Source organism: Apostichopus japonicus, chromosome 17 (assembly GCF_037975245.1).
Source record: "Apostichopus japonicus isolate 1M-3 chromosome 17, ASM3797524v1, whole genome shotgun sequence".
Taxonomy (NCBI): domain Eukaryota; kingdom Metazoa; phylum Echinodermata; class Holothuroidea; order Aspidochirotida; family Stichopodidae; genus Apostichopus; species Apostichopus japonicus.
The window spans coordinates 21,036,454-21,061,995 of NC_092577.1; the positions used below are offsets into that span (position 1 = coordinate 21,036,454).

The window sequence follows — 25,542 nt, forward strand, 5'->3', positions numbered from 1 at the left end:
TCGAAGCTCTCTTGCGGTTGCTCCTCGTCTCCTCCGCCAGTTCGACGGAAGCCGGGAGATCTTTTAGTGCTTTGAGGCGTTTGAAGACAAGGCTACGGAGCACCGTGACTCAACAGAGGCTGAACCATGTGATCGTGTTCCATATTCACCGCGCAGGGACGTCGTTAGAGGGGGTGTGGGTGTGTCTCACCCCCAAGCCATGGTAAAACTGACGCTAGTTGGAAAATTGGAGTGCGACAGTCGGAATTTCTGACTGTCGCACTCTAGTTTATCTAGGCCTTTTCATGTATCCCCTGTGATTGTGCATGACCTACAATTTTTTTTTAACATTTCGGTCAAAATTGACCTTTAACCTGTCATATTTACCAGGTTTTCCTTGCCACTTTGGGAAATTGTTTCTCGCGATTCTTATACTCCACCGTACAAAACTTGTTATGATTTTGAATACTACAAAAAAATGCCTAATAGAACTACCGTCATAGGCGTAGGAGCCCAATTTCTTTTGTGGGGGGGGTGTAACGACTTGCCCGAAAAAAAATATAACCATATCATACAGGCATGCATCGGGTTTTACATCGCATGCAAATAGCATACAATCATTTTCCGTCTTATTACCCTTCCGTATTGGTGATAATTGTTGGGTAATAATAATATCAGTATAACCACTGAAAAACACATTGGAAATTATCCAAAAAGCTATCAGCATATTGCCCGAATTTCACAAAAATATTTGGTTGGGGTGGGGGGGGCCAATAAGTTTTTGAAATGAGTGCCAGTGGGTACAAATGTATCGCAACAAGTTCGTAACAGAAGTGCAGTCGCGAAAGTTTTCTGACTGGCACTGACCGTATCGTTGACGAGTAGCGTGAGGGTGGGGGGTACAAAGCAGCAGTTGGAATTTTCTGGCTTCAAAACCGATTTTCAGCCACTACACCCCCCCCCCCAATCATCAGGCCTTAGCTACGTCCCTGGGTACATGGTGGTTACATAGTACGCTCCGACCAGAATTCACCCGATAACCAGATGCAAATCCACCTAGCAACCGAGGTTACTTGCTTGAGGACTCCAACGAACAACCACTGATTTGTTTTCATGCCTTCATCACTTTAGCCACCACATGGGACCTATTCTAAGTCTGACGATACATTCGCATGTGTGAGGTCCTGAAAACATAATAAAAGTTGTTTGTCTTGCTATCCTTGTTTTCAAATTTCATGTAAATGTATTCTCGTAGACCTAGCAACCTGGTTTAACATGCTGGCGCCAATTTTGCGCTAAGCTCGCTATACGAACTCGGATATGGGCTGTGCCTTATTAGTTAGTTATTTAAATTATTAATAATGGCGTATGAGGAAATGCACCATTTTGTGGTATGACTCCCAGGACAGAAAGTCGAGAAACTCACATGCAGTCGCGGCGGATAGCTTCCTTCGCCTATATGTTGGGGAAAATTTTGGGACATCGTTCCTGTAGACCAGGGGTTGGCAACCTGCGGGCCACATGAAACCCGCCAGTGATTTTTTTGCGGCCCGTGAGATGTCTCAAGAAAAAGAAAAAAAATCAATCTATTTTGCATCATCACCAAAAACGAGCTAGCTGCTTACAATTTATCTGCACTTATGATGCTGTCAGGTTGGTCTATTATCACCATTAATTATCAACAGGACTATATTGACATTATGGTTTTGTGAATACAGATTAAGTACACACACCTATTGCTTGAACGTCCTCGGAATCAAAGGTTTGAAATCAGCAGCAGTTAGGTTCGGCCCTGTCAATCTTTAACTCCTAAAATCTGGCCCATTCATTCAAAAGGTTGCCCAACCCTGCAATGGGCCTATATCTGAGGCCCTGGGGTCAGTGGCGTCGTGCCCATTGGGGCCCGGGGGGCACGGCTTCCCCTCAAAAAAAATCAAAGGTGTCATAAAATTTGTTCATAATTTAATTCCAAATCGAAAAGTAGACTAAATATTCAATTGCTCTTTCATGGTCGTTGCGGATTTTCCACACACCTCAAAGACGACATATCGGGATTAGTAATGCCATTACCTTTGAATATGTTTGTCCTAAGCTCGCGTTTGATACAGTCCCAATTAACCTGGAAAATAATCACTTCGTTATCGCGCGTTTTACCTTAGGTTTCGCTACTTTCACTTTTTCTGCCCATGTTTTCAAACGGCATGGCTTTTTCTTCACCCAGTCACCACTTCTCACGGGCAAGGGCGGCGGAACCGGGGGGCACGTGCCCCCACTTTTCCCCAGGTTAAAAATGTGCCCATTTTCTACATAAAAATTGAGGTGTCTCAAGTTAGCAAGAGGCCAGGGAACCAGAATGAACACTCGGGAAGGGCCTTTTTACGGCCATCTGAGGGGTTTGTAAAAGCAAAAATTTTCTACTACGCTCCGCGCAAACCGATGGTGGCGCTCCGCTCAGATAGTCGTGCATACAACTTTGCAACTCCTGGCTACGCCTCTGACTCTTAGTGAATTTCTGTGGGTCAAACTCAAAGCTATTTCGAATGAAACAAATTTGTTAAGATATTAACAAGAAATAAACTCTAATTCGGAAGATTCCTACATTAGCAATTAGCATGATTTCGCCTCATTTTGTCTCAAAAGAAAACTTGTTCCTTGTTTCCCAATTTGCACATTGGATATTGCAGTGCTAGTATGCATATTTTCCTTCAGAGGGGGGGGGGGCGTTGATGGAGTGAAGTGTGTACACAAATAAGATAATACAATAAGAGTTGTAAAGGGTACTAAATATAAGGCTGCACCAGTCCAATCGAATTGCTGCAAAGTGCCCTTTGATGTCGGTGCCCCCCCCCCCCCAGATTAAAAGTGCTTCCGCCGCCCTTGATGGGCGGTGATCATGGATCAGCCAACACGAAAATGTTTCGATATCTTAAATGTTGGGCGCTTCTGGGAGACGAGGAATTGGTAAACTTAGGAATAAATGGCGATCACTTCCTTGGAGAATATTTCCCAAAATAAAAAATTTCAGGAAATTTTTATCAATTTTAGGGGTGTTGCTTTCTGCCATAATGCACGGGAAGTGCCGTTTCCTGCAATCTGAGGGGTCTGCCAGAAGAAAAATTTTCTTTTACGCTCCGCGCCAACCGATGGTGGCGCTCCGCTTAGATAGTACTTACGGCCGGAATAATCCAATCGATTACGTCCCCCCCCCACGTTTCAAATCGGATTGACGCCCCTGGTTTTTACCCAAATGTCTGTTTGATGTGAAATTTCATCGTAGTGTACATCACATGATGACACTTCAATGTTACTTATTGATAACATTTTAAAATGATCAGAAAACATACTTTTGGTACGTTTTCCGTAATTTTTTAGGGAATTTGTAATACAGCGCATGATACTTAAAAGGTATTGCGATGTACACGTAACCATATGCTCATTTACATCGTTGAACATAGTGTTATTATTTTTTATCGTGACCTGTACCTTCAAATTCAACTCCCTGTCTTTATGATAATTAGATAAAAACACACCGTGGTCATGCAGTAATAACGCAATGTCATTGGCTGAATTTATGATTCCTATTGTGATTGGACGAGCGCTTGTCGATATGCTAGATGTTTGGGGTCAAAATAAATGGAACTGCTGTGCTGCGTGTATTTCCGTGTAAACTGTGCACATGCTCGTACTACCCGTAACGTTTTTATCCCGCATGGCGGGTCACGTAATAAGCACACCAAACCCAACTCTCCACAATTAGATAGATCCAGTGCAGCAGAATATTGGTATTTGCGTTCCATATTTACCAAATCCAACTCGCCAGTAGAAGAAAGCGGTCAGTCTATTTATTTAGTAAGTATTTAATGATAATATTTAAAAGATAATAATATCAATTTTGGTAGGCCACTATGTTCGATCTAACGTTACTAAGTAGTACAGTGGACCTAGCGTAGGTCTAAGTTAAGGCTGATTTGTACTAGTCAATTAGTACTAGGCCTAGCCTAGGCCTATATACAGTATAGCGAAGTTAGGAACTCTGCTAAGATCGGACACCCTCATGCTCGTAATATTACCGAAAGGGAAAATGAAAACCTACCAGTTTTCAAATATGTATTCAATGTTAGGTCACAACCGATTTACGATCTTCCCACAAAAAAATTACCTTTGAAAAATATTTCCGTCAGGTATTTGAACATTGTGTTAACTTTAATGGAACCTCGCAAAACAACACTTTTACCAATCAACCATAATTTTCGGTGAATAAAATGAATATATTATAAATTTAAGGTAAGAATTAGACAAGTCTATATCAAATATTTAATGTCATAAAGTTTTGGCCGCCATTTTAGTTGGCCGTTCGAATTATACTCCGACGTGTCAACCAGAGTGATGCTGAAGTCTGTTGAAAAATACTATATTTGAAATGATTTTTTACAAAAGAAGTTTTTTAAAGTATTGTAGTGATTTCAGTGTGGTGAGAAACTACATTTTCTCACATTAACTTGTTCACACCCATTGTAGTATGACTTTCATGAAAGAGTCTTATGTAGTCTTTGTAATCTGTACTCCTGAGAATCTGTGAGTGTTAATTAAAAAACCTAATGAGCCATTAGAATAAGTGTTATAAGCATATCTTATCTTGATTTAAAAGCTTGGGAAAGTTTTACTGCATGCTCTTATAGTACTAATATTCTGCCCTCTCTATTGTGCACAGCCCTGAAAGCTGCATTCCAAACCAAGTCAAATGACCCAACAAATTTCAGTATCAAAATTCAGTTGTGCCATTTGTGTACCTTCCGAACTGTGTCCGACAACCTTCTCCCTGTCCTTAGAAGGAGACACAGTATCTTGAGTACCTGTACCAAGGAAACAAATTCATCTGCCCTACTTTATTTCTTCTCAAATTTCAGACTAGACAATATCTCCATCATCACAGAGTGCGGGAACACCTTCGATCTACCTTCCAGTCTGCTCGAAGTCACTGGCCTTGACCTTATTGACATGACTCCGCTTGAATGTCAATTGACAGTGGAAGGAGATAAGGTCGAGAAGATTCAGTTCGAGTATCCTGTTACTACAGCAGTATAGTTGAAAGTCCAAAAAAGAAACTGATGACTAGAGATTATTTCTGGACAGAATTGGCCCCTGATTGACTGTTATTTGGTCATCTGTATAATCCCAGTCTTCTCGAAGTCACTGGCTTTGACCTTATTAACATGACTCCGCTTCAATGTCAATTGACAATAGAAAATAGAGTCAAAGATAAACAGTTTACCCTGTTGCTACAGGTGTATACAGTAGTTAGCAAGTCAAAGTAAGAAACTGACAACCAGGCCTCGAGCCGAAGGAATCTATGCAATCATGAGTGCATGTATTGGTATGTGTGTGTGTGTGTGTGTGTGTGACACAAAGCTTGTAAGTAGGTTTTATCGCCACTCCAAAAGTGGATTAAGGTCACACTTGGTACAGAAGTTGCCCATCACTAGTAGACGATCTCTATTTATTTTGGTTCCAATGTCATGAATATTTATGAGTGGAAAGGGCTTTGAGCGAATTCTCTAAAATGTCAATATATCGGCAACTGCATGTCCGATTTTGATCAAACTTGTTTTGATGGCATTGGTAGGTGGTTAGGTACGTTTGTGTGGTACAAAATTTCATCTCATGAAAATTCTGAAGGTTGGAACGTTGTGCAATTTTGCTCATGACCAGACGTTATTTATTTTTACAAAAGTAGCCCCTGTTATTTGGTCATCTGTATAATCGGATTAAACATTCGTTTTTACAAACTATTACTTTTCCATTAGACACGGTTTTCCATAGCATGTGATACACTTCTTCATTTTGAAACTATATGCAAAAGACAGCTGAATCATATTCATGTACAATTTTTTTACCGAAGTTATTCACTTCATATCATAATTCCAGTCTTATCAAACTATCTATTTCCAAATAAATTATTTCGTATTCCTTGCCAGAGGCTCAAAGAATCTATGCAATCATGATTGTGTGTCAGGATGTCCTCCTGTAGGTATCAATACAGGTTCTATAAAACCTGTATTCTTGATTCTGTTGAACATGCCATGTAACAATTCAGTAAATCTAGATTAATGGTATTTTTTTCGCAAAAATGAGTATCTTAAGCAAGTGTACAACAATGAAACTTTCTACATACGGTTCGATAAGAAGCCTACCAGACAACGTCAGTAGTGACCTCATTCTGTTTGGGAACACCACCATTCAAAACGCGGTGTTTACAGATTTATGGTTGTAACGTGCAGTATTCACATATACCTTTCATTATCTTGGGCAGTCTCAAGGAAGTAGTCTACCCCTATTGTTTATTTATTGTTCCAGTAATCCAGTAATAAGAGAGGTTAAAATTAATTTTTCCACATGAAGCACAGCTATGGTCAAACTTCATATTTGGTGGATAGGTCCACAATCAGTGGTGGCTGTTCATGATATTAATTCAGAGAGAACAAACCGCAGGGGGCTTTTACCTTCACAACATATCATTTTATACTTCCCCAGTCTTCTGAACCAATTCTTTCCCCCAAAATAGTACTTATTTATTATGTGTGCTCCAAAAGTCACCTATATTTGAACTAAACAAGAAAACCAAGGGGTTTTGAGATTCCTTGGCATCTAAATATTACTGTAGGTTCATTGTGTACACTTGGTTCCGACCTTTTATGAATATTAATGTAGCATCAACACAAATGTTGTTCCTTGCTATCAGCTCAAGGTTGATGAACAAACTGATATTTTAAAGAATTTGCTTTAAGCTCTACCACTCATTAATATTCATGCCCCCTCATTAATAGTATTGGGGTAGAATTCCGACTTGCAGCTGGAAGGTAAGGGGTTCGACTCCTGGCCGGGTCATACTGAAGATTTGTTGAAAATCACTGTAAGCCACGCCCACTCATTAATATTCATGATATTAGCACCAAAATAAATAGGGATCGTCTACTCATGATGGGTAACCTATGTATCAAGAATGAGATCAATCCACCTTGGGATTGCTGAGAAAACCTAATTTCAAGCTTTTTTGCGAAAAACAACACTTAGCCCCGCCCCTCATGAATAATAATGAGATTGGACAAACTGTCACCATATTCATATAGAGGACTTTCCTCTTGTACCACCAATCCAAGTTCCTTGAAAATTGAACTTAGGGTTGCGAAGATATTGACATTTGTTGAAAATCACTCTAAGCCCCGCCTACTCATTAATATTCATCATATTAGAACCACAATAAATAGGTTACCCATCATGAGTAGACGATCCCTATGTACCAAGAATGAGATCAATCTACCTTGGGATTGCTGAGAAAACCTAATTTCAAGCTTGGCGTCACACACACAGACACACACACACACATACATGTATAGGCTCCCAAATGGGGACAACTGCTCAACACAGGAGAATTGGGGACATGATGATATAACTTTGTACTTCCTACTGCTTGCGTAAAATAGCTCTTAAATAATATTAAAGGTACCAGCTTAACACTAAAATCTGTTTGTCCATTTTCTATGAATTATTGAACTTGGTTCTACACATACCATGTGGGGACACACTGTGTCACCTAACTGGGGACTTGGTGTGTCACCTAACTGGGGACTTGGTGTGTCACCTAACTGGGGACTTGGTGTGTCACCTAACTGGGGACTTGGTGTGTCACCTAACTGGGGACTTGGTGTGTCACCTAACTGGGGACTTGGTGTGTCACCTAACTGGGGACTTGGTGTGTTAACGAATTGGGGACTTCGTGTGTCAACAAATTGGGGACTTTCATTAACTGGAGAAACCCAGTGTCAACTAATTGGGAACATACTGTATCGACCAACTGGGGGCTCAACTGCAGTGGGGACAAACTTTCCTTGTGTCATGCAAAAGAAACAACTTGAAACAAACTGTGTAACATGTCAAAGCATCACCACACCAAAATCAAAGGTGACTCAAAAATGGGGCAAATTTGCCCCAAAAAATTTGGGCCAAAAATCTTTGATTCTATGATAAAATTCTATTATTGCTATGAAGTAATTTGTTACACCAAAACATCCAATGTCTTTGCCCATTTAACATCTTCTCAACTTTAATATTTACATGGGTGGATTAAGGCAAGACGGTCCAAGGGTTTATAGTGCATTCATTGAACACATTGAATAGTAAGAAGTAGCAGTATACACACAGTGCATGATGCACAATAAAACTTTATTAACTGAAACTTTCAGCAAAAAAAGGTGCATTGTACAGTTTTCAGGAATTCCTAAAACAAAATGTTTTGACTGATTGCTTTTATGTCTGTTGCCTGGTAAAATACAGTTTGCAGACATTTCCCTATAAGAATAGCATAGTTAAACTGATGCTGTACACTACCAGTATTTGTACTATATATATGCAAATGGAAGTGTGAGTACAGTACTTTAATTTCAGTCTAGAAGTGAAACAATTTGATATGAAACATACAGAAGCATTAAAACTGCCTCTCAACAAATAATGCTCAAAAATAATTAAGCTGTGTACCCCTACATTAAAGATCCCAAGCAAACTGTTTTGTAAAACAGTTCCCATGACAGACTAGAAAGACTCCTTTCTGCACGAACAACAACAATGAAATCTGTCTAACAATCAACAAACATGAATTTAACAAACAAGGAATAAAACATTAACCAAGAGCACTAAAACATTCACACTTTGATGCCAACATCAGGCTAGAGCTGAAAAGGCAGTCAACATAGCTACTTAGCAGATTAGAAAGTCTGTGGCATTTGTTCCTGAGCTCCTTTCTGCATGAACGACAACAATTAAATCTGTCTAACAATCAACAAACATGAATTTAACAAACAAGTAATAAAACATTAACCAAGAGCACTAAAATATTCACACTTTTATGCCAACATCAGGCTAGAGCTGAAAAGACAGTCAACATAGCTACTTAGCAGATTAGAAAATCTGTGGCATTTGTTCCTGAGCTCTTTATTCCATAAACAACAACAATGAAATCTGCCTAACAAGTCAATAAACATGAATTTAACAAACTAGTAATATATGAACACAGTAAAGTTTGACCAATTCTAATACCACTTTTTGTTAGCCCTTCCAGAGTGATTTCTTATGAAGTCTTTAATATTGGTCCACTTCCTTCCATCAAAACAACTGTACTTTTCCATCACCCTATCAATAGCTGTCTTTCCAGGCAATTGGTTTAATGCTATTTCTCGTCTGAATTCCTTTAAAACTACTCTTTTCTCATCTTCTGTCCATACCCTCCTTTGGTATTTTCTCCCTGAAAGGACAACAAATATATACATTACTATGTGGTGCTTTTGAAAAATACACCTCAATGTTGCCATGTGATAGTTTACAATATAAAGAAACAAATCACATCAAAATGTTTTGAGGTTGGTCTCCAGCATAAATTGCAATCTGTCTAGTATACTCCTCATATTTTGTTGTTTAAATAAAACTAGAAAATATTTATTTTAAATGGTTTGTTTTATTTATGAACAATATTACCTTTCTTCATACTGGGTGGTTCTTCTCCTTCGGAATTAGTGCTTTCAAAAGTGGTGCCATTAGCTTGATGCAGAGACCCTACACTTTCCATGCTGCCCTCATCCCTACTTGTGTCCTTCTCCTCTTCCTCCTCCTCATCACTATCATCTGTATCATCAGATGATTCTATGTTGTCAATTTCTGTGGAAATAAAATCAATGACTGCTTAGATTTGTAGTACATAAACGTAGCGTAGCAAACACAGGTTAGATAACGACAAGTACCATTCCTTGCATCAAAGACACACCTTAGCCCACAGAATTACAACTTGATAAACACTTTTTAAAGTATCACCTTAGATGATTACTAATTATTTAAAAAGGCAATTAAATTATTGATATATCAAGTTTTACAGTTCTTTAGCAGGTATACATTCTCCTCACTTCAGTATTTCTAATGTAAACTTTACAAATCAGCTTCAAAAGTCCTATTTGAACTTTAGCTACACTCATTTAAATATTGAACTTCATTGCAAAAACATGAAATAAATTCCTGCTTTTTACCATCATCTTTGTCAACTTCAATTTGGTCCAAAGACTTTCCTGCCAAGCTTGCTGTTGACCCTTTCTCCAAAGAGAGAAGTAGCCACCTGCAGCGTTGCATCTGGTAAACGGTACAACTCTCTGTGAACTCGTACATCATGTCCCATAAACTTAGCCAGCATGTCAAGCTCGTTATCTTTAAGATTAAGGACTTGGCTGATTGTGGCAACATGCTTCCTCAAGCTTGTGGAACGAAGTTGGGTTGGATTCTTCGCTCCGCAAAGAGTTGCAAACTTTCGAATGCAATCAGCACCCCTAATGTGTGCATCTGAGTTGGATGTAGCACAACGAAACAAAAACTTATTGTCAGGGTTTACACCTACTTTCTGCCTGAGGCTAATGAGTAAATCCACAGTGTCTTCCATCTGTTTTGTTACCAGCACTGGTACAGTGTTCCCTTTCTTTCCGATGATTTCAATCCTTGTGAAAGTTTTGCAAAGTTCCCTTTCAAACTTACTGAGGCACGCAGAGATGTAATCAGCTTTCTCTGATGAGGCTTTCATGTTGTAATCATCAATAGATACTTTGGAAATTTCTCCTTGCCTTCTTCGGTTGAATAACATAATTTGTGTCAGAGTTACCTCATTAAGTACCTTCCAAGAAGCTACTGGGTCAGACTTTCCATCCTCCAACTTTCTTTTCTCATCATGCCCAATTTTTTTCACGAAGTTTGAGAGAGTGCAAATGTCTTCCGTGAGTGGTAGTCTCTTAGGGGCATTCCTCTTGTTTTCAGTCATAGTGCGATGAGCATGACGGGAGACTTCCTCAGTCCACTTCATTTGGCATAACTCAAAGAAATTGGTTGACTGGTTCACAATCTCCTCATCACCTCCTCATCACCTTGTCTCAATCAGTAGTCTGGCCATCTCTCTTAACTTGGTTCGTATGTAATTTTGTTGTTCTTTGTCATGACCAAGCTTTAAGAATTCTTTCTTTGCCAGCTGACAAATCAGACTATCACTCTTCAAACATCGTGACACGTCATCACCTTTTAACTTGCTAAAGAGTTCATCAAGCTGCAGGTCTGAATTGTTGAGGCTTGGAAGGAGAAGTTTTCCATTTCTGACTAGTTCTCCCCTCCTTCTCTTCAGTTTGTTTGAGGAAGCCGGCTCCAAATGACATGTGTGTTTGTAAAGGAACCTCTTCGCATAGTATCCATAACAGGTTGGACAGGGAATGAAGTTTGATGGCTCAGTGAGTTCATTTGGCCTATACCTGACAATTAACTCTCCTGATCCCTGTTCCAGCACCTTGCAATTTTGTAGGTGATTTCCAAGATTCCTGATTTTGGTGAGCTTTGCTGCCTTCAGTGTGTGATGATCCTCCTGCATCCAGTCAGCCACTGCAGATTCATTGCAATGGGCTGATCGAAGATGTCTTGGTAGCTTAGCTTGAGGTATTTCGCAGTAAAAACAAAACTGTCTTTTGTCATATACTCTACAATCCTCATTGCTTGTAGACTTCACGGTAATCTGTGATGTTCTTTCATGATCGGTCTGCTGCTCATCCACTACCTTAGAGTCATTCTCCTCTGGCAAAGTCAGATTTGGATACAAAACATATGAAATATTTCAATCATCAGATGGTGGCACAACATCATCATCTTCATAATCATCATCACTGTCGTCATTGTCGCTGTCAAGCTCGGAGGCAGAATGATAAGACTGTGTATCTGCAAATGTAAATCAGTAAACAGGAGAGTAAAGCTGTCACTTAGTAATGGTGGCAGCAGCAATAAAAGAACTTACTTTGAATGCAGAGTTCTCTGAAAAGATTTTAAGGATATAAACAGATACTAATGCATCTACAACTTATATGAGCTGCAACTATTCAACAACGACATAGCCATGCCTACCATATCAAAACATGCTAAAATGAGTTAGTGTTTTTACCTTCAGGAACAGAATGTTGCTCAACGAATCGTTGTTGTTGGTCTGTTAACGTCACATCTGGATGCCCGACGCCATCATGCTTTGATCCAATAACATTGTTAGTTTTGTCTAGCTCTGTTAATATGGAACTGATAGTATCCATAAGATGCTCTGGTTCAGGGAGGGAGTTACATGGAACAGCCTCTACACAAAGAAAAACAGCGAGAAAAATGAAGCAAAGTAATTTACTTTCAATACAGAATAATGATGACCTGTAACTAGAGCAAAAACAAGAAATGAAGCATTTAGAACAGCTTCTAGAAAAGCAAAAACAAAGAAACATTGGCAATTGCTGATATCCAAGCTTATTTAAATAGATGTCTTACAACATGAATCTACATACTACTAGCTGCAATTTTATACGGGAAACACAGGAAATTTTCTTCACCAATAATGGCATGAGTATATCAATGGACAACAACTATGGTCTCCAGTTATCTAAACATCGTCAAAATGAGAGACTGACAGCAATGATTTTCACTTGCAAACCATTCCATTGTCTAACTGCAATTTAACTCTTACTTGATGATCATTTTAACATTTCAGCTTTTTTTGCAAAATACAAGTTTTTGCATTAAGTTGATAGAGACTTCATTTGTTAAACAAACCTCACCAGGTCGTCATGTGCACTTATTTGAGAAGCATACTTATATTCAATACTACATTAGATAAACTCTGCACAACGTTTAAGTTTGTACCTTCTGAAATTGACTTTCCTTCAACAAAGGCTGGTTGTTCCTGTGTTAACACGAGATTTGGATGCCCATTACAATCCTCTGATGATCTCATAACATCATAAGTTTTTTCTAGTTCTGCAGATGTCGAGCTACAAGTAGGCATGGGATGTTCTGAGTCAGTGAGGAAGCTACGTGGAATTACTCCTGCAAGAAGAAACGAGAGGAAAAAGGAGGCAAAATAAGTTTGCTCAATGCAGAATAATATGTGAACAAACCGCAAACATAGAAGGATTAGTCTAACCCTCTTACACTTATTTCATTCATCTTGAATCTACATGCAACCATTGACAATTTGACACAAAAATTCAAACTATCAGCAGTTGAGCAGACATATCGATATCACAACCATGTTTTATAATCATCAAATTATCCATCCACCTTCCCTACTTAATGCTTAGCTCATTGCACTTTTGAAGGTCTCGTCACCAGACTAAATCAGTGGAACAACCTCACTACATTCCAAAAACTTAGCTACTGCATCTCTGAACGTGGTGACTTCTCTACGTTAATTACAACAATTTATCAAACACATGAACTTCATAAGTTTGTACCTTCAGAAACCGAATCTGGCTCACAAACTGCCAGTTGTTCGTCCGTTGACATCAGATCTGAATGTCTAACCCAATCTTCCACTGTTTTCATAACATCAATTCTTTTGTCTGGCTCCTTGGATGCTGGACTGCAAGTAGCCATCTGTTCTTCTGTAGCAGTGTAAGAGTAACATGAAACAGCTTTCACAAAAGCAAAAATATTGTTTACTGCAGTGTATTAAAATGCATTCACTCCTACAATAAATTGTAAAACCATTCCTGAGATGGTAAACAGATCTTGAAAATGTTTCACATTCTAAATTCCACTCAATTTCAAACTGAAACAATGTCTCAGTCTTTCTCATATTTTAAGTTTGAATTTCCCTCATTGTTCGTCACCATAGAAATAATTGTTGCAACACACTTATTATGTGAACATGGCAAGAAAAATAATAAGCCAACATTTTGCTCTTTCCTTCCTTCTTAGATCCTGACCGTTATATATCCTGCAAATTAGTGCACCTCACTGTAATGTGAGGTCTTACATGAAGTACAATGTGTAGAATTTAATACATCAAACATATCACATAGGCCTACAGATAATTATGCCTCCGCAAAAATATATAAAGTCAAAAATATAAAGGATCACTATCTGTCAAACATATAAAAAAAAATACATGATAAGACACTGCTGAAAATAAAATGTAATTCTAGTACCTTCAGATGGAGCATTTTCTCCTTCTCGGACACGGCTCTCAAAAGAAACCTGTTGAAGAAGCAGAACACGTTCTTATTACAAAACATTAGCATTGTAAACTTCAGTAAATAGAAATAGATCAATTATATGGGTGGATTCAAACTTAATCTCCTTTCTCAAGACATCTATAAGGCATTACAGTGCCACAGAGCACGCTCAATACAGTTACCCATTCAAGCAGACCCTCTCATAGTATACTCATAGTGAACACCAAATGAATGCATGAAAATTTTTGTAATGAAATTATATGGGTCAAATGACTGGGAAATGTTTAATAACAACTGTGCAAAGAAATTGAGGCTAGAGAGAGTTCCACATAGCAACCTCAGGGACATAAGTCCTGCACTTAAACACCTGACCTATCTAGCCGAATGAAGGTAGAAAGATTCCTTACTAACCACTCTCTGAAGATTTCAGTGAGAGCCACAGTACAGTGCCTTCTCTAAAGGCATATAGCCTAGGGATCACAACTTATTTACATTTCATAAATCAACCAAACAGGGTCCCTGAACCCTGTTCTGGCCTCAGTTCATTTGAAATTGCAACATTTTAAAATTTTATGGAGGAGCTTGATGGTGTTTAAATTCCATATTTTCTAAAAAAAATGGCACTATCTGATAAGGTAACTCTGCAATGTTCTTTCCTACAAACAGCCTTACAAGTGAAATGATGATTTTAATAGTTATGGCATTTTTAGCTTTGTTTCATCTTGAGGAATTGCTTTTACTTAGAGCAAAACAAAAAGCTTACCACCATTTCTTCTCTCTGTACTTAAAAAAGTAACGAAATACGCTTGGTTCTTCTATTTCCCTTTGTTCCCCTTCCTTGGCTGTGATCAGTTCCCCCGAGTAAGTTACCAGAAACCATCCCATTTTGAATGACTGGGCGGTAAACAGACTCCTTCCTGAAAGAGGCAATGAGTTTTTTTGAAAAGTAATGAAATCCATCACTATTCACTATCACTAATTGATATCACTAATCTCCTGTAGTAATAACTGCTGCCGAATACCTACCTTAACCACATCTAATAAATTTAACTTGACTGCATCATACCTCAAAACCCAACAATAGTTAAATAAAGAAGGACATTTACACTTGTAATTCAAATTGAAAATTTAAGTGAAAAAGTACCTTTTGTTGGTGATATCTTGACCAAAAACCCAGGTGGATCTTCCTGCATATATTTATCAAAACTAGGCCCTGGGCCGTGCCTTGTGCTACGTCTTGACATAATTTTGTCTGGAATCAAGAAGAAGGTTGATAGTGTCCATTACATATTACCCAGGGAGCCCAAAAAAGCAGACAGCACAACTTTTTCCAAACTACGTAATTCAGAATGTTTATATAATATATATCAACATTAAAATTTAACGACTAAATTCTAAGGAGACTTAATTATCATCTTTACAATTATTAAGTAAGGTGACTGAATCCAACAATGAGCTCATAGCATAACTTGGCCAAGCTACTAAATTTGAAAAGATTATACTAATTTCATGACTATAACATGATGCATCTAATCTTATGATAACATGTCACACCACAATATTCCCCTTGAAAAGAAAGGAAGGTTAATTACCTCAGAAGTGCAATACATTTGCTCCATTCATTTCACATAGCTTCAATTCTAGTATCTGTAACACATATACATGCAGCTATAACTCTTTAAGATTAACTTTTCTATACATGGGCATCCTCAATATTCAGGTTACATAAAATTGAATAAAAAACAATAGAATGAAAAGTCTGGTCATCGAATACGAAAAAGCACCATGCAGACAGAAAGTCACAAAAGCGGTATACATATCTTGCAATGCCAAAATTATGACAAAATGTCACTACTGCTTCCAACGTTTCAGTGTTTGATATGATGAAGTGCCCAACAACTGCCTCATGATTTATCCAAGGGGCAGACATGATTTAGATCCTACTAACAATAACATCCTACTGAGATCTAAATTAACTCGCTAAAAAATTAAGTAAACTTTCCTTATGTGTATAATGCTGCAGCTATCATCTGAAGCCTGACTTAAAACTAGTGATGTTACACACAAACTGGCCTAACCCATGTGGTATAATGTATTAGATCATATAGACCTACTGTTAATTTCCTACTATGCACACACTATGCTAGTAAGTAGTATGTATGCACAACTGGATCCTAACCTATATGACATTAAGTACAATGGTAGCACATGTGGCTTCCACAATGTACAGTAGGCTAGTCTATTAGAGGCCTATAATAGAAGTTCATAAACGAACGAACTGGAAATTACCAAAATAATTGGGGACACTGCACAGGATTATGATAAGTAAAGAGTAACTTACTCACTGGATCTATTTTCCTTCAGAAGATTCTGTCTCCGTCTCATGAAAGCTGTATGTTATTAGCTAGCTGCATATTGTAGTTATCTCAGGGTACAGTAGGTACTACAGTTATCTTTGTGGCAGTACATGAAATTCGAACACAGTAAGCATGCTGCAGTACAGTGTGTATGTTTGCTGATCTCACAGCAATGTAAATCGGGGACATGGTCCACTGTTAGTATTGTCAAAGTAGACACACCCCATATGATTGGAGCTCATCAATTGGGGACATTTGGTCACTAATTTAACCAGCTTCAAGCAGTCACATGACATGAAATTCTTGCACATAAATGGGGACAACACCTTGACACACGCCCCAGCAGTTAATGACACAAAGTGACACAGCTAGGCTGTAATGAATGCACCCAATGGGGACTGTCACAGATATTGCTCAAACTTTAAAAAATACTTTCATTTGGCGGGAACTTCCAAAATCTGCACTTAACCCAAACGGGGACGTCCCCGATTGGTAGTATGTCAACACTTGGAAGGTGTGTCATCATATAAATGTCCCCAGTTGCCAGCGGGTACATACGCACACACACGCACATACACACATATACACGCAGTCATGACCGCATAGATTCCTACGGCTACCGCCAAGGAATCAAAAATTGATATCAGCTTGCCGACATGTAATATCCAACACATTCCTGCCATTTAGTCTTTACACAGACTATGACATTGTTATTGTTTGAAGTTTCTTTTATATTCCTTTTACATCGTTTGTTCTTCTTTATTTTTATGTTTATAGTTCTATCAGCCATTTCTAGAATAGTGTTGAATAACACGAGTCTATAAAATAAACAATTACGACTATGTCATTTCTGTACATTTTAATATGTTGAAAATGCTGAAAATGTGAGGTCAAATTACTAGACATTGTTGGATCAACATGAAACTTGGTACCTTCTGCCAACATTTGGTGCTGCAAATTGGGAGGTCAATTTACTAGACATTTATTCATGCTTGAATAGAATCCTCAAATTTGATTGGTCTTATCGTGAAGTTATCTAACGAATAATCAACGCTAATTGTTAGATCAACATGAAACTTGGCACATAAGGTCATTGGAGCAAATTTGGTAATAATCATCAAAGTTCACAGGAAGTATATCTTATTAACCGCAGCAGCTATATTGACATGGTTTGCTATATAGTTGTAGGCTCATTTGCTCTGGAACTGGTGATTTGCATGGATACCGATGAAAAAACCACTGATAGCTCAACCAGGCGAGACACTTGAGACGGATCACCTTGATTTATTTCTCAACAAATGTTTCAATAGCATTTTACATCGGTGGAAATAATATAGATGGAGATACAGCTGCATTGCTGCTCTTGTTTTTCTTCTATTGGTGCGTCCAGGGAGCTGCTACTCAGAGTAGCAGTTCCATGGAGCGTCGTCGCGTTATACCGAATTTGCGTGTATACTAATTTTGTGTTTATATACCAGGGCCCCTTGTCGACTTGTCTCGTTTGTGATTTAATCTTCCTTGTAGTTTCGCACAGTGCTCAGAGTACAAGAGAGGCAGGTTTGTAACTATTACAATCTGATCCTGTTCCCGGGGTCGTCATTTAATGTCCCAATCCGACAGAGGTGAGTAAATTCTCAGCCTTTAGCCACTTTCCGGAATGCTGAGAGAGTAGGTAGCAACCTGTCCGTCGCCACTGCAGGGAGAGCCTTGTCGAACCTAACTAATGAACACAGTTAACCCGAATCAATTGCTTACCACTACAATGGAATCAACAACAACTGCAGTACAGCTATTGGACTGCACCGGAAATTGAAAAAAAAATAACATTACAGCTTTTGACAGCCATAGTCGAGACAGGAATTGAACCTGTGGGGCCAGCGTCACAAACACACAAAATGGAGGCGTGAAAAAGCGAAGATCTTAGGAGACATTTTTGTAGGGGTGGGGACCTTGAGGTGTAATTCTTTGATACCTGAAAATAAAAACACACGCTCAATGCTGATTGTGTATATGTGACATCATCATGAATTGGATGCGCCAAATTTACCCGGAACTCCTGAAGGCGCCAATGATGTTAGTATAGTCTTGCCTTAGAAGGGCAACAAATTACACCATTTGGCATCTAAGCACACTTTCGTACAGTAGAAAATCTCTTAAAGGTGATGGGACACCCCATGAAAAATACCGGGTAAGCGCCAGACGCTACCGGCCTTTGTAAAAGTTATTACAAGGAAAACCTATTATTCTTTGGCTTATGGGTGGCAATTTGTGGGCAATGTAGCAATCACTAATCTGTTTATAGTTGGAATGTAGAATTATTATAACTAGGGAAAATTAAATTGATTTCTTAGATTATCATCATTCTTTTTGCAAACAGAATGACCAGAGATTAGTTTTTTTTCAAATGGTAGTGACGTCGTGCATGGTCTCAAGCCTCTTTCTTTACTTATGTTTCATACAATCGTACATACTATTATGAAACCTTACAGGCAATTATGCTGGTATAACGGGCTACACCGTAACCGGGTTTGACTATGATAGCCCAGCGGTCCATGAAACAATGCACGGGGGTATGGATGATGATCATGCACACCAAACTAGAGGGGTGGACCGTGGTTGTGCTTGCCCCACCCCTCCCTTCCGCTCCTCCCGTCCTAAAATGGCGTGCACTCACAGGAACAAATAGCTTAGAATAAGCAAAACTAAAGGAGCGTGGAGGCCGAGTGGCTAATGCTTTTGTTTTATATATAATCCTATTATGTTGTGTCCTTGGGCAAGGCATTTTTTTCTCGACTGCCCCTCTCCATCCAGGTGTATAAATGGGTACCTGTGAGGTAAGTAAGGTGTGTGCGCTGGATTCTCAGCAGCCAGCCTGATGACCAGAGATTCAAAGTGATATGAGATGGCTGTGCCATATAAAGCGCTATACAAAAACTAACATAACATAAGAAATCATTAAGTAAAATATCTCAGAAGAAAACTTGAAAATGGTAAGTCGCAATAAGCCGGAATTGTTCGGAGATTAGTAATACAGAATAGTGTCACTATAACAAATAGTAAATTAATAGTTACTACCAGCAGTGAGCAATTCCCAACCCAACCCCGTGCCTCGGTCCATTGTCAAACCCTATCCAGGAGTTTTAGGGGATTACATATGAAAAGCTCGAATCTTTTTAAAAGTCGGGAGGAGGTTATAAGGGCCAGGACACACGACGACCCTAGTGGTGCCAGTTTAACCGTCACCCTGACCCAATTGTACATATGCTCTCGGAGTTGCCCGAGGGACCAGGGTATATGTTGAGGCCCGCGGGAAACTAAACTCGAAAAAGACGGGCGTATCCGTCGCTGCATCCGTCTCCTATAGTTAACGGCATATGTCTAGGGGTATATTCGTCCGGGGGTATTTATCCGGGGGTAATTGTCTAGGGGGTATTCGTCCTCGGAGGTAATTTTCCGGGGGGTATCTGTCCGGGTGGTAGTTGTCCTGGGGGGTAGTTGTCCGGGGGGTAGTTGTCCGGGGGGCTATTGTCTGGGGGGTATTTGTCTGGGGGGTATTTGTCCGGTCACGAAAAATACACCTGGACAACTACCTCGTCGGACGAATACCCCCTAGACAATTACCCCCCCCCCCCCCGGATAAAAACCGCCGGACGAGTATCCCTCTGGACATATGCCGTTAACTATAGGGGACGGATGCAGCGACAGATATGCAGGTATTTTTTCGAGTTTAGTTTCCCGGGGGCCTAAAGATATACCCTGGTCCCTCGGGCAACTGCGAGAGAATATGCACAATTGGGTCAGGGTGCCGGTTAAACAGGCACCACTAGAGTGGTCATGTTCCCTGGCACTTTTAACTTCCCTGACTTTTTAAAAAGATTCGACCTTTTCATATATAAGCCCCCAAAACTCCTCGATAGTGTTTATCAATGGACCGAGGCCCGGGGCAAGATAGGTTGGGACGGCAGTTGAAGAAGCATGAGGGGGGGGGGGGGTCTGGCATTGGTCACTAATGGTAGTAACTAATAATTTACTATTAGTTATAGTGAAACTATTCTGTATAATTAATCTCTGAACAATTGTGGCTTATTGCGACTTAGCATTTATAGCTCATACCAGCATGCTGGTGTGAGCTATTGTTACAGTGCGGCGTCTATCACTCTATCCGTCAACAATTGGTAAAACCGCTCCCACTCGCACAGTGTTTCATGGAATTTCATGAAAGTTGGACACAAGGACCATTGGGTATAGGGCTATCAGAGATGGTCCGAAATTTGGGGTGAAAGGTCACCTGTGGGCCGTAATGGGCCATTTTGTGGAAATACGCAAAATGCTTCTTGTCCTACAGATTCCATGGTACAATGTTGAGGGTTTGTCACGATAGTTCTATGGAAGTTTTACCTTCAGGGTGTTCATGAATTTGAGATGAAAGATCAACTAGGGGTCATTTGTGGCCGGGCCGCGGCCCTGTATTTTCAAATTGCTCCTGTTCGTACAGTGTATGGCCAGTTGTAATGAAACTTGGTCACAACGTTCCTCGGGATAACAGTTACGAGGGGTGTTCGGAAAATTGAGGTCAAATGTCATTTTGGGGGTCATCGGGGGTCATTCTTTGTAACATTTTCAAATATCTCAAGATTTTGCTGGATCATATTCAAAGTTGAACTGATGATTGTTGGATTGTGTATCAATAAGGTGATGCCTAATAGATTGTGGTCAAAAGTTAATTACAATTAATCCCCATTGTTGAAAAAAATCTGAGCCTTTACCTTTTGCCAAAGCTCCTTTAATTTGTCTCCCAGTCTCTGCAGTGTTTGTTTACATTTGTGGTTAAGCTCTGCAGAGGCTGTTAGTGGAATTAAAGCAGGACTGGGAGTTGTTATTAACTGTTGAACTGTAAGCGTGAGAGCCCTATAGCCAATCAGCACTTGCCGATTCTTAGAAGTCTTTGAGCCTGAGGTATGTAGGCAGCCAGCCAAAATTTTGGCAAGGAGTGCTTCAGGTCTGCTCAGGTAGCAGGGAGAAAGTGTAATAGGGTAGGTCAGTGGTATTGTTTGAGAGAGTGGGTAAAATAGGATTTAAAGGGGGAAAATAGGAATTATAGCCAGTAGTGTGGCCAGGATTCTGCTAACGGAGGGGGGGGGGGGCTTATCCCTCATGGGCCCAAAATTGCTGGAATCTGAAAAATGGCCTGAAATTTCGTGGGCCATAAAGTTTTGTGGGCCCTACATTTTGAAGCTCGTAAAGGTATTACCTTCTGCACCATTGATGCTCTAGTTAAGTTTTCGTCTGAGTAATTTTACTTGATGATTTGTTATGTAAGTTTTTGTATAGCGCTTTATATTGCACTATGAAATTTGGTTACATCAGAAAAATAATCTTATATATGAGATTAAGAAAATTTGCTTTCATGGCCCTAATGGGCTTTCGTACTACGGGTTTCACCAGCTAAAGGTGCGCTTTGTTCACAGGCTCGAGGGGGGGGGGGGTTAGTCGGGCGCATCGTGGTATAGTTGGGGTAGTTACCTGGGTGAGGTATCCGTGCCGGTGTATTTGCGCAAGTGGAGTTTTCCTAGAGGTTATTGCCGGGGGGTGGGGGTAAAAGTCCTCGATGGTAATTCTCAAGGGGGTACTTGTCCGGGTGGTTATTGTCTCAGGGGTACTTATCCTAGGGGTTTTTTTGCCTTGGGGTGTATGTCCGGGGGTAGTTGTCCCGGCACAAATTACTACTTAAGCGGAGCGCCACCTTCGGTTGGTGCGGAGCATAGAAGAAATTTTTCGGTTTTCATACCCCCCAGATCACCGGAAATGGCACTTCCAGAACATGAGAATGACCAACCAGATGTACACTTTGGCCTGAGAACCAAGTATTTATCATTTTTTTTTCATCCATAACCTTTTTGAAGATTGTCACCCGTCCCACATCATGTTTGACATCATCTCATCTCCCGTGGATCATTGCTTTTGTAGGTTATTCTACGTCGCGGCCTACAATACCCATCAGTTCCACTTTTCAAGGTTTTAAGCGCATTATATGTTCAGAATATTAAAATTCACATTTCTCGTTAAATTGACTTCAAAACCTACCCATAATATTGCACAATCATCTGTGGAAAACCAATCAGGGACGTAGCTAGGATCAGATAATTAGGGGTGAAGAAACTCCAAACTATCAACTGAATACATTTTTTCCAACTGAGTGTGGGTGTGTCTTGGTGGGCCCTTAAAGGGATTCACGACTTTGTGGGGGGGGGGGGGGTAATAAAACTGGTGTTACTTGCTAAACGATGTCTAGCATCTGTGCAGGAGTGGGCAGTAGAAAACAATATCTTATGATGTTGCACATCAAAACAGGACCCCACCATTTGTTGCCGGGAACTATTTTGCAAAAAGGCAGGCCAGCTTATACACCAGCAGAAATAAAACCACCTAGCCGTGTAGATAAGTCGGGTTTCCGTGCATGTATACTCAGCAAAATTAAAATGACAGTAGTAACTATAAAGCGAAGCGCCACCATTGGTTGGCGTGGAGCGCTAGGAAATTTTACAAAATGGTAACCCAATAGCAGCCAAAATGGGAGCATCGGTGCCTCTGCAGAGACCCTGACAGTCATAATTCCAAGGACACTGGGCAACAGAACCCTAAAATATTTAATAATAATAATGGACACTTTGTATAGCGCCGGTATCCGCCCGAAGTAGCTCATGGCGCTTTGCAGAAAGAAGATTACAAGATTGAAGGTTCCAAGGCTGTTGACAAGTCGTACTGATTGAGGTAAGTATTTCCACAATTTTGAGGCGGCACAGGAGAAGGATCTCTGGCCCCACCGATTCCTTGAAACACTTTTAAGGGGAGTTTTCGTGTTCACTCTCAGCTAAATTGAAATGACTGGAATGGTAGGGGAAAGGTCTAAGTGGAGGGTGTGTCCCTGGGTAAAATCACTCAAATTACAATCTTCAACTCGATCCTGAGTAGATCTATACGGGCTCTGTGTGGATCCTGTGAAATAGAAGGGAACTGCGTACAAATGAAAGTGTTTTTTTTTTAATTAAAAAAACTCAAGGGAGGTTTAAACCCCCACCCCCTGGATCCTCCCTGGTGTATCAAATTACACCCCACCAATAGATGCTTTGTATCAATACCAACATGTACTGTGGTACATATGCAACACTTAACTCTCACCCACAACAAGATAGGGGTGGTGCTCCAACTACGGCAAGGTATATTTTAGGGCAAAAATAGAATTATGATATGGGGGAGGCATGGACTTCGCTAGAGGGGGTCGGGGTGTCTCACCCCCCCCCCCAAAAAAATTGGTAAAACTGACGATAGTTGGAAAATCGGAATTTCCGACTGTCGCACTTTAGTTTATCTAGGCCTATTCATATATTCCTGTGATTGTGAATGACCTAAAAATTTCAAAATGTCCGTCAAAATTGACCTTCAATCGGTCAAATTAACCACGCTTTCCTTGCCACAAATTGCCACAATCTCGCGATCCTTTTACTCCACCATACAAAACTGCATATGATTTTTAATACTCTGAAAAATGCCTAATAGAACTACCGTCATAGGCGTAGGAGCCCAACTTGATTGGGGGGGAGGGGGGGGGGCTGTAATGACTTGTCCGATAAATATAAAAAAAAAATCGCGCGCTTTGAACATGTTAATGTGCATATCATATAGGCATACATCGGTTATTACATCGCATGCCAATAACATACAATGATTTTCCCTCTTGTATATTGGTTAGAATAATTGGGGAAGTCGTTACAATATTAATTATATTAATAATATAAGTTTAACCATTGCAAATACATTGCAAATGATTTTTCTTTCAGTAGATGCCCGAAAAATTATCAGCATATTGCCAGAATTTTTGGTTGGGGCGTGGCGAGGGGCTAGAAAATTTGTGAAATGAGTGCCAGTGGGTACATATATATCGAAAATGTTCGAAACAAAAGTGCAGTCGCGAAAGATCGGGTGTCTGACTGACACTGACCGCATCGTTGACGAGTAGCGCGGAGAGTGGGGGGGGGGGGGGTACAAGGCAGCAGTCGGAATTTTCTGGCTTCAAAACCCATCCAGTTGGATTTTCAGCCACTACATCCCCCACCCAAATCATAATGCCTTGGCTACGTCCCTGGGGGAGGGGTTGTTGTTCCTCTTCGATGAGTTTTTACTTGTCAAAAGGCCTTTTCATATAAATGATTTGTGTTGATTTTTCTAATGCTAATGCTTAGCCTAGCTTTATATAGTTGGGGTAAGTATCAGATTTGGTTGGGGGAAGGGTGGGCAGTGTTTATTAGCCCCTTCAATAGCTCCACCACTGAATTGAGTACTTTACATATGCAGATATGAAAATGAGGTCATACTGGATACTCTGCCCATTTGAAATGTTTGTGATGAGATTTTTGGGTAGCCTGATGAGTCCAAGAAATAATCTTAACTGAGAAAAATCCAGTCCCTCTGTAAGCAATAATCCAAATCTAGACACCTTCACGATTTTATTTACATTGTATGCCTATATACGAGCGGAATGGTATCAATCTGTTTCAAAGTTTTCATGTTAGTTAAAATTGACCAATTACGGCGTGTAGCGAAAATGTACGCTATACTCATCACCTAAAGGACCAAGTAATTTGCATGAAGCGACTGGGCATTTAATTTCAAATAATTACTACGCAAATTCGGCCTTCCTTATCTTTTACAACCAGCGATACGTAGTTAAGTCCATATTAATAATAAGAAACATTTTAAGTGCCCCAATTAGATTTTGATATCTTTTAAGCCTTGTTGATGACTTGGATCATGTCTTTAATTGTCTACTTTTATACCGTGGACGAGCCTAGCGAGAATTCTAGGAAAAATCACCAAAAGGACCAACCGAGACGCCCTCTAAAGTTGTAACTTTCACCATCGCGCGACAGCGCTACTTCTGTCGCTAAAAAATTGCAAAATTCCTTATAATTTTCTTCATTTAAATAATTGGCGGACCAAATGTTCACATAATATGAACTGTTCATTAAGAAACCGCCCCTAAAAAAAAAAATCCGTCGATTTATCACTTAGCACATCATTTCTGTCACATTTTTGTATAACCCTAGGGTTAACCCTAGGGTTACGGTTAGTGCCGTATTTACCATGAAATTTTGACATCG

At 39.9% G+C, this 25,542-nt stretch overlaps 2 protein-coding genes across 2 annotated transcripts; both read right to left on the reverse strand.

Moving 5' to 3' along the window:
• Positions 1–5,374: 5,374 nt before the first annotated feature.
• Positions 5,375–10,182, reverse strand: LOC139954715 (uncharacterized). The gene is made up of 3 exons (XM_071954634.1): positions 10,047–10,182; positions 9,505–9,684; positions 5,375–9,274 (listed from the first exon to the last, which is right to left on the reverse strand). The coding sequence occupies exons 1-3, from the start codon at positions 10,180–10,182 to the stop codon at positions 9,063–9,065; spliced, it is 528 nt and encodes a 175-aa protein (XP_071810735.1). The 3' UTR covers positions 5,375–9,062.
• Positions 10,169–15,955, reverse strand: LOC139985164 (uncharacterized). Its single transcript, XM_071999425.1, has 7 exons — positions 15,172–15,955; positions 14,791–14,944; positions 14,001–14,049; positions 13,305–13,454; positions 12,715–12,897; positions 11,978–12,160; positions 10,169–11,757 (listed from the first exon to the last, which is right to left on the reverse strand). Exons 2-7 carry the CDS (start codon positions 14,794–14,796, stop codon positions 11,657–11,659), a joined length of 672 nt encoding a protein of 223 aa, XP_071855526.1. The 5' UTR covers positions 14,797–14,944; positions 15,172–15,955; the 3' UTR covers positions 10,169–11,656.
• Positions 15,956–25,542: the final 9,587 nt, after the last annotated feature.